Source organism: Oryzias melastigma, linkage group LG9 (assembly GCF_002922805.2).
Source record: "Oryzias melastigma strain HK-1 linkage group LG9, ASM292280v2, whole genome shotgun sequence".
Taxonomy (NCBI): domain Eukaryota; kingdom Metazoa; phylum Chordata; class Actinopteri; order Beloniformes; family Adrianichthyidae; genus Oryzias; species Oryzias melastigma.
This window is the reverse complement of record NC_050520.1, coordinates 11,741,503-11,752,815: the sequence shown is the minus strand read 5'-3', so window position 1 is coordinate 11,752,815 and position 11,313 is coordinate 11,741,503. Positions and strand designations below refer to the sequence as shown.

Below are 11,313 nucleotides of genomic sequence, written 5' to 3'. Positions count from 1 at the left end.
TAGCATGTCATCTCTAGAGATATATCTCGTTGAGTACTGCACCCAAAAATGGTGAGCTATCCAGTTGTACAGTTCTGACCCAGATTCCAGCTCAGACCAGGAAACCAAAGAGGTTCATGGATCTATTTGTCTGTAAGTGGATGATCAGAAGGGAGCAGAGCAGGGAGACTTTGGCCCTTTGCAGTTTCTACATCACAACTGAGAGCTCTTTCCAACAACATTTTTTCTCTGCTTCAGATTCCCTAAAATTTCAATAACGAAATACTCAGAAATGCAGTTTTAATCTTAAATTCTTTTATGAGAAAAATGTTTCAAACACTGTTTTCATGCATGTTAAGCAGCTGCTCTGTCTGTGTGTCTTTAGCAGCCAATGAGAGCCAAGCACTGCAAGACGTGCGGGCGCTGCGTGCGGCGCTTTGACCACCACTGTCCGTGGATGGAGAACTGCGTGGGGGAGTGGAACCACCGCTGGTTCGTGGTGTACCTGCTGGTGCAGCTGCTGGCGCTGCTGTGGGCTCTGCACATCGCTCTGTACGTCCGCTCCCTCTGCTGCACACGCTCCGTCTGCTCTGCAGGTTATCCCTGATGAAACGGAGCAGCTCTGCATTGATTGTTTGGTTGTGTAAACTGTTAGTTTGACCTCGTTTTCTGAGCATTCTTTCAGGGTGGAGCTTTGAAGTGAAGCAGAAACCGAGCTTCATCACTCAGGAAGAGTTCAGTCAAATATTTTTCACATCGGGGCTTCTCACCGATGTAGAGACAAACAGCAGAGTCAGACTGAATATGAATCCACGTAGCTTTTCCAGCCCCAAACTGTGTAGATCAGGAGTCCACAACCTGCAGCTCCAGATCCACATGTGTCTCTTTTATCTCTCCATGGTGGCTCCTCAGACAAACAGAATAAGTCATGGAGACTGCTGATCCAGACATGTCCACCGTCTGAGTCAGCAGCTCCTGCTAATGGCTGCTTAACCAAAACAACCTAAAGAAAACAAATAAAGCCTGCAAACTAAGACTACCAAGATCCAACCCCAAACTAAAATAACAATACCCAGCAGAGTAAGACTGCTGAGGACAAAGAGGGGAAACAGAACTAAAATAAATACATAAAAGTAAAATAGCATTTTTTTAAAAGTACGGATTATTTAATTAGCATTTATCTAATTAGATGAGTATAAACTGATGTCTGAGGTTCACATAGATGATAAACTATGTAGGTTTTTACATCCTGTTGACCTGAAGACGTCTTGTTTGTTCAACTCTACCTCCTGAATGAACTGATATTATATGGAAGAGAAACTTTGGTTAAAAGTTTGATCTTTTAGAAGTTAAAAGCAAATATTATCATATGCTGAACAACATTGGTTACTAGCTGTCCAGAGCTGCACTGAGATGATCCTGTTTAGCACAGAACATCTTTTATTTTGAAAATAAGTTATTTGAGCTTTTTACATTTTTACTTTTGTTCGTGCCAAAAAATAGACCTAATTCATATTTATTATTAAAAAAAGAAGGTCATGAATGCAAATCCAAATTTCTCAAAGTCTAAAGTAAAACTATGTGGCTCCTTGTAGGTTTTGATCATTAGAAAACGAGCTCAAATAGTTCTTTTACTGTTGAAGGTTGCCGACCCCTGACCTAAACTGACAAGACTGATTGATGCTGCTGCAGTTGGACAGGAGCAACAAACGACCCAAAACATGTCATTTTCCGACATTTCAGATGATTGCATGGACGTAACATAGTCGGCAACAAAGGGATAGGCAGAGGGAAGGAGTGTCAGGAGTAAAGGTGACATTTAAACTGTGAAAGAGTGGATTGTTGAATACTTCAGAAACCATGTCCCACGATGCCAAACTGCATGTACAGAGCAGAGCCTCGCTAAAGAGAAACGGTAGAAATCTGTGTGTGTCGGGAGCACGTCTGCGGTCTTCTGTCCCTCAGACGACTCTGCGTCCCTCATGAACACGATTCCTGAATGATCCAGGAACCTTCCAGAAACATCAGCCCTCTTCACCTGCAGTCCTGTGGGACCTCTCTGTCAGATGGACCAAAGTGCAGCTGGGTTCAAGTGTGACGTTCTTGTTTATGAAGAGATCAGCATTTCTGATGGTGGTGGTGGTGGTGAAACCACAAACACTAAAGTTCTCACAGCATCTTCACAGCAGCGCAGTGGAGTCCTGCTCTGTTATGAACATCATGCTGGCTCATGGGGTTTGACAATCCTTTAGTTTCTATTCAAACTGAAAGTTGTCTGAAGTTTTCCCATGAGTCTAGCTGTCTCCTTTTCCACATGATCCTCATGCACCCCCACCCCCCGCTCAGACTCAGGGGTTCCACACCAGATCAATGAGTCTGCTTTTAGAAACAAAACCATCAAGCCTTTCAAGCTGAGAGATTTGAAAATCAATACGAGCAACCACCCAGGTGATGAGATCACAGCTTGGCCCTGAGGGGGAGGGGCTTCTCAACGATCGGCAAATATGTGATGAAGGAAAGTTAATCAAACTTATCCAAGCGTAAAAGCAATGGTTGTCCTGCCGTCTGGTATGTTTTTACTCCCCAAAGCAGCTGTTCCAAGCACTGACCATTTTAACTTGGACTGTCAGGGGAAGGCTGCGCCGCGCTGCAGTCACGCAGTCGGCATTTGCTGTCAGGGAGGAGCTGTGAGCTGTCCCAGTGACCCACGCAGCTCCATTTCAGCTGCAGAAAAAGGTTCATTCTCATGCAGAGACGCTGCAGAGCTCTGTGTCTGCAGGAGGAACATGTCATCCTAACAGATTCTTCTAGTAACGTTTAAGACATGAGATGGGAGCAAAAATGTCAAATATGCTTTGATTGGTTGGATTGTCGTCTGTGCTGTGTTCCAGGTCGGGCCTCTCGCCCAGCGACACGTGGCAGCAGTGGTTGTGGGTGAACGGGTTCCTGCTGGCCGCGCTCGCAGTGGTGGGGGTTTTCTCTGTGGTGGTGGGGCTGCTGCTCGGCTGCCACCTCTACCTGGTCTCCATCAACTCCACCACCTGGGAGTTCATGTCCCACCACAGGATCCAGTACCTGAAGAACTGCAGGGAGGAGGACAGCCCGTTTGACCGGGGCGTCTTCTGCAACCTGTGGGACTTCTTCTGCACCTGCAGGACGGTGATGTGGGAGCAGGTCTACCAGAGAAACACTGCAGATCCTGTCTGAGCGGAGACGCCTGAGAGGATCATTGTTACCCTGCATGACAGCGACTCTGACCACGGAGGAAGGATGTCCTTCAAACAACAACAACCTAACATTGTTTAGTGTTTCGTGAAGACCTGCATTTACATGGAGGAGAGTCGTGCGTCTGCACAGCGTTCATGCTAAACCAAATATTTATCATCTCTGCTTTTCAAACAAACACAGCGTGCGCTTTGTGCGGGCGGCGTGACGTCTGCAGCCGCAGGACGACGCTTGGTCACAGATGGAGAATTAGGAAGAAAGGCTCAGAGGATTGGTTAGTCCTGCAGAGCTACTGAAGGAACATAGAAACCCCATCAATCACGGTCTGCACGCCATCCTTCTTTATGTTTTGCTGTGAGACGTTGTTTATTGACAGCAGCAGTACATTAGAACACCATGAGGTACAGACCCACACAAAGCACAGCTAGCATGTAATATTCAGCAGCATAAAGTCCGTCAGCAGGTGGCGCTGTCACAGGTAGCAGACAGGATTGTCTGCTACCTGTTGGAAAGGAAGAGTTGTCCTCTTCAGTGATTCAGCAGCATCGATCTGCAAACACCTTCACAGGTGTGACACCTTCATGTGTTTGTCATGGACTCCTGCTTTCATCATTCTTACCAGTCAAATGAACAAACAATTAAGGTTTCTTAGTTATGGTTTGTGTTTCTCTGGTCTCTACTGGAACAGTTTCTGGATCTGATTTGACTCTGGACTCCAGAATCCACATGCTGTTCTCCATCAGGAACTCTTTCTGTTCTCTGGTCACAGTTCATTTAAACAGCAATTTGATTCACATCATAATTTATGGTTGTTGATCTGATTCATAGTCCATTTTAGTTCATTTTGAATCATCCCATTCTCTGACCTCAAATGGATCAGAACATCTTTGTCCAGAACTTCCAGCAGTGTGACTCAGAGATCAATACCTGGTACTGAACAGTTCAGCAAAAGTTTTCCAGATTCCTTCTGTTTCTTCAAGATAATAAATTAAATATGTGAACAAACAAGTAAACAAGAATGAATCTCAAATCCATTCACATGTTAGTTTGATCAAGTTCAGCCCACTGTTGTTTTTCTACATCAGAACAATCATTATTAGAACATTCTAGCACTCTGTATGGTCACATGATCGATTCAAAGACTGGAATGATGGTTGATCACAGCATCATTTATCTCTCCAGTCATGGAACAACCAAAGAGTAACACGACTGAGAGTTTAAGTAAACTCAACAGGGCGACTCCATCTGAGCTCAACCCAGTCTACTATGTTCTGAGAAGCTTTCAGGAGTGTGTTTGTTGATTTGTTGTTCTGCAGATCCTCTTATTCTGCTGGTGCTCACAAGCACAACTCTGTGAAGATACAGACTTTCACTTCTTACAACTCTTTCAGATCAATTATGGATTATTTTTCTCTAAAACACAGCTCTGACAACTAAGAGGGGTTTTTTTCCATGAGAGCAGTGAACTGCAGCTGACAGTGATGCAGAAGAACACAGGAGTTCCTCTGAAAGATCCACTAAGATCCTCTGAGGGAATCCCCTTAACCCTTTAAGTGTTTTTGTTCTTTGATTTACTAGAACTTTTCAACCGTTAACAGCATAATTCCAGTTGATTGTGAAGGAGAAAAGCAGCACAATGAGCCGCTTTTCTCCTTCACAATCAACTGGAATTATGCTGTGAACAATTTAAAAATTACAGTAAATAAAAGAACAAAAACACTGGAGCTCTGGTGTTCAAGCTGTAAATAGATTCATTTTATAGTCAGTTTAAGAAAGCTAAAGCGTATCAATGAGGAGACCCTTTGGCTTAAAGGGCTGTTTAGATGGGAAATGGGCTGTTTCTGAACCAGAATGGACTGAGGCAACTCTCCTAAAAAGTACGTGTGTGTCACTCTGCTCTTCAAGATATCATCTGAGCGCCATCGACTGAGCGAGGACAGACTAAAAGATGTAATCCTTTGTCAGACTTCATTAATGAAGCTGCTGAGAGGAGCGTTGAAGACTGACAGGTCAAAGTTTGACGCACCATGAAGATAATACTGTAAAACAATCACTTTCTCTGCATGGAGATAAGCTTTGTTGTTTCGTGATTCTAGTGCTGATCATGAGTTGTAAATGTGTGCATTGATCTGTAGAGTGGAGAGGATCATGAGGATGAAGTCCAGCTTCTATTCAGCTCCTCTCTGTCTTCTGGTGTGTGTTTGTGATGATTTCTTCTGCTTCCAAACAGAGAAGGGATTGTGGTGTTTGCAGAGGGTTGATATGAAGGTTGCTGGTTTCCAGCGAGGTAGATCATGGACAGAATGGACATCCTAGTTTCTTTCACCTGTGCATGACACAGAAGTCAAAGTCTGCAAAAGCTTCCTGGTGCTGTGCAGAGAGGCTGGAGGGCTGGGAGGGGGGGGACAGGATGGGCTGGAGGCGAGTGAAGTCGCTGTCAAAATTGCTGACATCCGTGGGCTGCTTGATGGACGGCACAAACGGAGGCTTTACCTTCTTAGCCAGGAGGGCGTCCCAGTCCACGAGCTGCCAAGGTTCACAAGGTTACCCTCAGTTACCACACTCTTCCACACAGAAAAACACCGTTTTAACAAAGTTCTAGTCTAATACGATTGTTATAAAACAACAGAATGAGTAACTCGTTATACTGTCAGATTGATTCACTTGATGCAAGTTTGCATTTTTTCAAATGTTTTGTTGGTAGAATGTTGAGTTATCGCAGTGCAGAAAATCCAGACCTCAATCCTAAAGGTCACAGAGGTCATGGTTATCAGTGCAGCACAGGGCCTTCATCAGAGCAGCTTAAACTGCTGAGTCCTTCACACAGAGCAGATAAAAGGTTCACCTGAAAGAACTTCTCCCCCTTCACCTCATTGGCGTCCCTCTCTCCAGCTCCCAGCCGCTTCGCCGGATTCTTTCTCAGCAGCTGTGAAGACAGATTGTTGCTTTTCATCCCACCATTACCAGCTTTAAGGCTAAAGTTCCTTTAAGTAACACGGACATCTTATTGAGAGAGATATGTGAATCTGCAGAGCAGATGACAGAGTCAATGCAGATGGAGGAAGTTTCCCAGCAGAGCAGAGACTGATTGACCTCAGTGCTTTTGGTTCATTTAACCACAATAGACCCTTTTCACGGTGACGTCAGACAAAATGGCGACAGTGTTGTGAGCGTGATACGCAACTTCCAGTTAATGGATTTAGACCGGGAAACTAAAGAACTGAACACTGTTGAACACAATTTTACACAAATAATAAAATTTAAACAGAAAAATGTACAATATTTATTTCATGAATGTCCTGCTGAACTGTATTTTCATTTCCTGTCTTGGATTGTTCAAAAATCTAAATACTAATTTGAATAATCTTCCGATATTGGATGTTTTATTCAAATATCAACCTTTCATTTGAGCAGATTTTATTCTAACTGGTTCTATTTTGGATGATGTTATTTCCATGTATTTTAAGTGCGATCAGAACAAAAACTGATAGAAATTCATGTTGTTCACATTTAAAACATTCAGTAAAGACACACATCACTACATTGTCTGTACACATTTTAATCTCTTCCCAGGATAAATGTACTTGTTGTTCTACAGGATATTTTAGGGATAATAGTAAAAACAGGAATGGTTTGACTCAGTTAAAATGTTCAGAGTAGCTATTGAGCCATGTAGTTTCAGCTTTCAAAATAAGAGCGGCCAAGTAAAAAAAATCATCTCTGGGTGAACGTATTTTATAACATTATGTGGAAATAGTCCCTTTCCTGTTTTTTGGGAACAGTTTTCATATAATTTAATCATTTTTACCTTTATTCTCCTGCAGATCAGACACACAGTTCTGATCAAAAACAAAGAGGAGTGATGTTAGAACCACGGCTGAGCTAACAGCAGCTCACTGACCGCAGTAGAAAACATTACAACAGGAAGAAGTTTGACTTTAATGTCAGACACGCTGGAATTCTCTGACTTTAGATCTGTTTACAGGATTACAAGACTTTTACCTGGTGAGAAAAGATCTTCTGCAGCTCCACGTCTCATAGCCAAAGCTAATGCTAGCGTTAGCATTAGCACAGATTAAAAGAATAAAATCATAATTACCTTCATAATCAAACAAGCAGCATTCAGTGAAGTTCTTGTAACCTTTGTCTAACTTTAACCTGGTTGTCAGAGAGAAATAATCCACGACTGGATTAATATCATCCAGAGGAATTTGTGGATCAGCTGATCTGTTCTGACTGCAGACAGGATCACTGACATTTGTACTCTGATTTATGAATGATCTAAGAGGAGGAAACGAATACAACCAGGTAGGACATTTATCAAATAAATTTTGTACAAATTTTGTTCTGAAGTCTTATCATCCGTTATGAGCAGAATTAGCTGCTTTAACAAAAAGTTACAGAAATGCTGATGAAAAAGTAAATTAGGATTTTCTCAGCTTTGATTGCATGATCCATCCATAAGAGAACTTTGTCTTTCATTTTCATTTAGAAGGAATCAACTTTTATTTTTGACATTTGAATCTAAATAAGAAAGCATATTGGTGTGGTTTTAATTTCATTCATAATGTTAGTAGTGAAATAAAGTATGAAATATAGAGAACAAACAGAGGTTTAACCCTTTAACACCTGTCGCTTAAACCCAAAATCTTTAACGTATTGTTAACTTTTCAACACAATCAACTTTTCAGGAAAAGTGCGAGTGAGTGACTTGTTGGAGATGATTAAACGAATACTTTGTTAGTATAAAGATGAGCAGGTCACACTAGTCTTCGTCCTGTTTCCTCTGAAAATAACCTGGTGTGAAATCAAATGAAATGGGTTTTCAACACGCAGGCTCTGTTCCTCACCTTCTGCATGATGGAGACGGCGTCAGGAGGAAGGAGCTCTGGATACTGCACGTCGTCATTGACGATGCTGTCAAACACCTCCTCCTCATCTTCACCAGGAAATGGAGACTAGCAGGACAGCAGAAGAGGCGGGATCAGCGCTGAAGGCGGTCTTCTTACAGCCACGCTGATGCTGACGCATGCAGACACGGCCAACTACCTCTCCAATCAGCATCTCATAGATGAGGACACCCATCCCCCACCAGTCCACAGCTCGGGTGTAGTTGTCCTCCGTCAGGACCTCAGGGGCAAGGAACTCCGGGGTCCCGCAGAAAGTGGAGGTCCGGTCTCCATGACCCATTCCTGTTGGGGTTTCAGAAAGTACCTGCTACTTCTGCTGAACCAGAGGAGTCATCTTTGGTTTGAACATTTTAGCCACAGCGTCAGGGAAAAGGAGGATTCCGCCTCTTCATTTCACCTTCTTTGCAAAGTCCGAAGTCTGTGATTTTCACAAAGCCCTCAGCATCCATCAGCAGGTTGTCCAGCTTCAGGTCTCTGCAGGAAACAAAGCACAGCAGCTGAGAGCGACTGACACTTTCACAGCTGGCTCAGTCCAACCTACCGATAGATGATTTTATTCAGGTGCAGGAACTCTAAACCCAGCAGAACACATGCAGAGTAAAACCTGTGAAGAGCAAGAAAACAGGAGTGAGAACAGAACCCCCTTACAGCAGCACAGCGCGCCGCACTCACCTGGTCTGAGCCTCCGTGAACACATCAGAGTGGATGTGGATCATCAGGTCGCCGCCTGGCAGGTACTCCATGACGAAGCAGACGTGGTCGCAGGTTTGGAAGCAGCCATGGAGGTGGACCAGGAAGGGATGTCGGGAGGTGTTGACCATCTCGAAGATCCTCTTCTCGCTCATCAGGCTGCGTGATGAAACCCCAAATCAGCCGAGGTGCTTCCAGCTCTGCAGCATCAAACCTCAGCAGAAGTTTGCAGCTTGTGGAAACATTTTTATTAGGGTTAGGTTGATAAAAATCAAATACTCGATTTGAATCGATATTAGCTTAACAGATCAATAATCAATTCATAAAAATATAGATCGATTTAGCACATGAAGCTAAAGTCTGCTAGCGTAATGCTAACTTTTAATAGAGCTTCCCATAGGACGGCTAATGCTAACACTCGGTCGACCTAAACATTCATTGCTGACTAACATCTTTATAAACCCCCAGACATGAATTTTACAAACTCCTGTAAGGAAATTATGTAACTATTTGTGGTCTAAAACATCTTTTTTTCCCCTATTCTTTCTTCTTTTACTAGAATAAGTTGTACTTCTATAGCATGATCTCCACCTAGTGTCCAAACTGAAACGTCCTCCAGGAGAAGCAGAACAATGTTTACAATGTTAATGAACATTTTAGTTAGAACTTCTCCTTTAGAGAATCCATGTAACACTGGATGATATTAACAATCTCAGTATTTCACTGTACGTGAACTGGATCGGATAATATAAACATATTCAAATCATATTGTAGATTATTCTAAACAAATGTGTATAAATGTGTAAACTCAAAATTGAATTGAAAAAAATTAAAATCGAATCAATCCAGTTTCTGGTGAATTGAATCTAATTATTTCTGGAAATTGTTTTCGATACCCAGCCGCAGTATTGACCAAAAGCTTAGTGTTTAGAATGAAAACGAGACACACACCTGTCCACTTCATCACGACTCACAATGTCTCTCTTCTTCAAGGCTTTGATGGCAAACAGCTGTCCTGTCTTCTGAAACTCCGCCAGCAGCACCTCCACACAGACAGCACACAAAGACTGAGAACCAGCAGAAGAGCGGATCACTTGAGGCAGAGAAGCTGACTGATACCTTCCCAAAGTGCCCACGTCCCAGAACAGAAATGTACTTAAAATCTTCCACCTGCAGCCTTGCAAGAAAACACAAAGTTTAGCTGTTATTCTAGTCATCCACTCTTCACCAGCTGCAGACATGAGAAGGTGTGAGAACCTCAGAGCAGAAGCAGGCTGGTCTGCACTTCCATCTGAGATGTTAGTGGAGACCTGCAATCACACAAAACAGCTCCAGTTTGAATGTTCAGCTTCAAACCAACATCGCAAAAGAAATCTTAAAAGAGAGGAGTTGTTTTTTCCTGCACTGCTGGAGAAAGTTACTGTCTTATTACTGCTGCTTACAGTTTTCAGCTTTTTGTCAAACTTCATTTAAATAATAAAACAATGAATGATAATTCTAAAATTGGAGAAAGTAAAGTAAATTGGAAAAAGTAAAAGCTGTTTTTCACAACTTTAAATTGAGGAGATGACGATTAAAAGCACAAGTTTTTTTCCTCCTCGGAGGGATCAGACTGAACGTCCTCCCCTCCTGCTCTGACGGTTCCTCCTCTGATGATTTAGGATTAAGTATTGAACAACACAAGGAAAAGATACATGTTTTCTCTATTGAAACACTTAAGATACTACACTTATGAGAAAAAATATTGATCCCAATGAGTTCCAGTATTTTCTGCTCTATTTCACTTTATTCGTCTGTCCTATCTAGAGTGTGTTCCAAATTATAATGAAAATTGTATTTAAGTGTAAAAAAGATCAAATTCTATGTTTTTCTCTCGTGGATGATGTTGTGTCTCGAGGCTCTTTGATTTACTGACATCAATCTCAGACACCTGTCTGTGTGGATATTTCACAAAATTAAGGGTGACCATTGTGTTATGAAGAGATTAGTGTCTGATTCAGACACATGGATTGGTGCAGATACAGACAGAATGAGGAAGGTTTCTGCAGACAGATCCATCAGATTTAGAGAGCAGCTGCTAAAATACCATCACAAAGCAGCAGCACATGTTTGAAGCTGCTGGAGTCTCTGGAGTCCATCAACATCAGTGGAGGATCCTCCAGAGGCTGCAGTTCTACATAAACCTTCTATTAACCTTCTATGTTCAAATGGAACTTGATCTATGAAGATGTTTTTGATAGAATAGCTTTAGATTTATGTGATATGACCTCCCAATGCAGAAAATTAATCAAACGACCATTTGACCATTTTCAGTTCTTTAGAATCTATAAATGTTGAGGAATTCTGTTGTGCGTTAATTTGGAACATTTGAGGGATTTATCTTTGAAAAAAAAATCTTTGGGAGGTTTGTTCAATAACATTTAATATTTACTGGTCAGTGACTGGAAAATGTGGCTGACTGAAAAATATAATTTGCATAAGAATTTGGAACGCCATCCATCCATCATCC

General features: G+C 42.2%; 2 protein-coding genes across 3 annotated transcripts in view; one reads left to right on the top strand and one right to left on the bottom strand.

Annotated features, from left to right (window-relative positions):
- Positions 1–4,212, top strand: part of LOC112137764 (probable palmitoyltransferase ZDHHC12) — a gene marked incomplete in the record, with an annotated part of 9,058 nt that extends 4,846 nt beyond the window's left edge. The window contains 2 exon segments of the mRNA XM_024260234.1: positions 365–531; positions 2,871–4,212. Coding sequence (XP_024116002.1) covers positions 365–531; positions 2,871–3,186 — 483 coding nt within the window.
- Positions 4,213–4,241: 29 nt separating this feature from the next.
- The window catches only part of LOC112137763 (serine/threonine-protein kinase N2), a 20,314-nt gene continuing 13,242 nt past the window's right edge, over positions 4,242–11,313 (bottom strand). Inside the window, exons 11-20 of one of the 2 annotated variants that reach the window (XM_024260233.2) lie at positions 10,062–10,114; positions 9,924–9,981; positions 9,756–9,847; positions 8,787–8,963; positions 8,656–8,718; positions 8,512–8,588; positions 8,254–8,396; positions 8,055–8,162; positions 6,050–6,130; positions 4,242–5,730 (exon numbers count right to left, since the gene is read on the bottom strand). In XM_024260233.2, the coding sequence (XP_024116001.1) occupies positions 5,527–5,730; positions 6,050–6,130; positions 8,055–8,162; positions 8,254–8,396; positions 8,512–8,588; positions 8,656–8,718; positions 8,787–8,963; positions 9,756–9,847; positions 9,924–9,981; positions 10,062–10,114 (1,056 nt within the window). In that variant the 3' untranslated portion in view covers positions 4,242–5,526. Of the gene's footprint in view, positions 5,731–6,049; positions 6,131–8,054; positions 8,163–8,253; positions 8,397–8,511; positions 8,589–8,655; positions 8,719–8,786; positions 8,964–9,755; positions 10,115–11,313 lie in introns of both variants that reach the window. The other variant, XM_024260231.2, reaches the window with a different exon arrangement.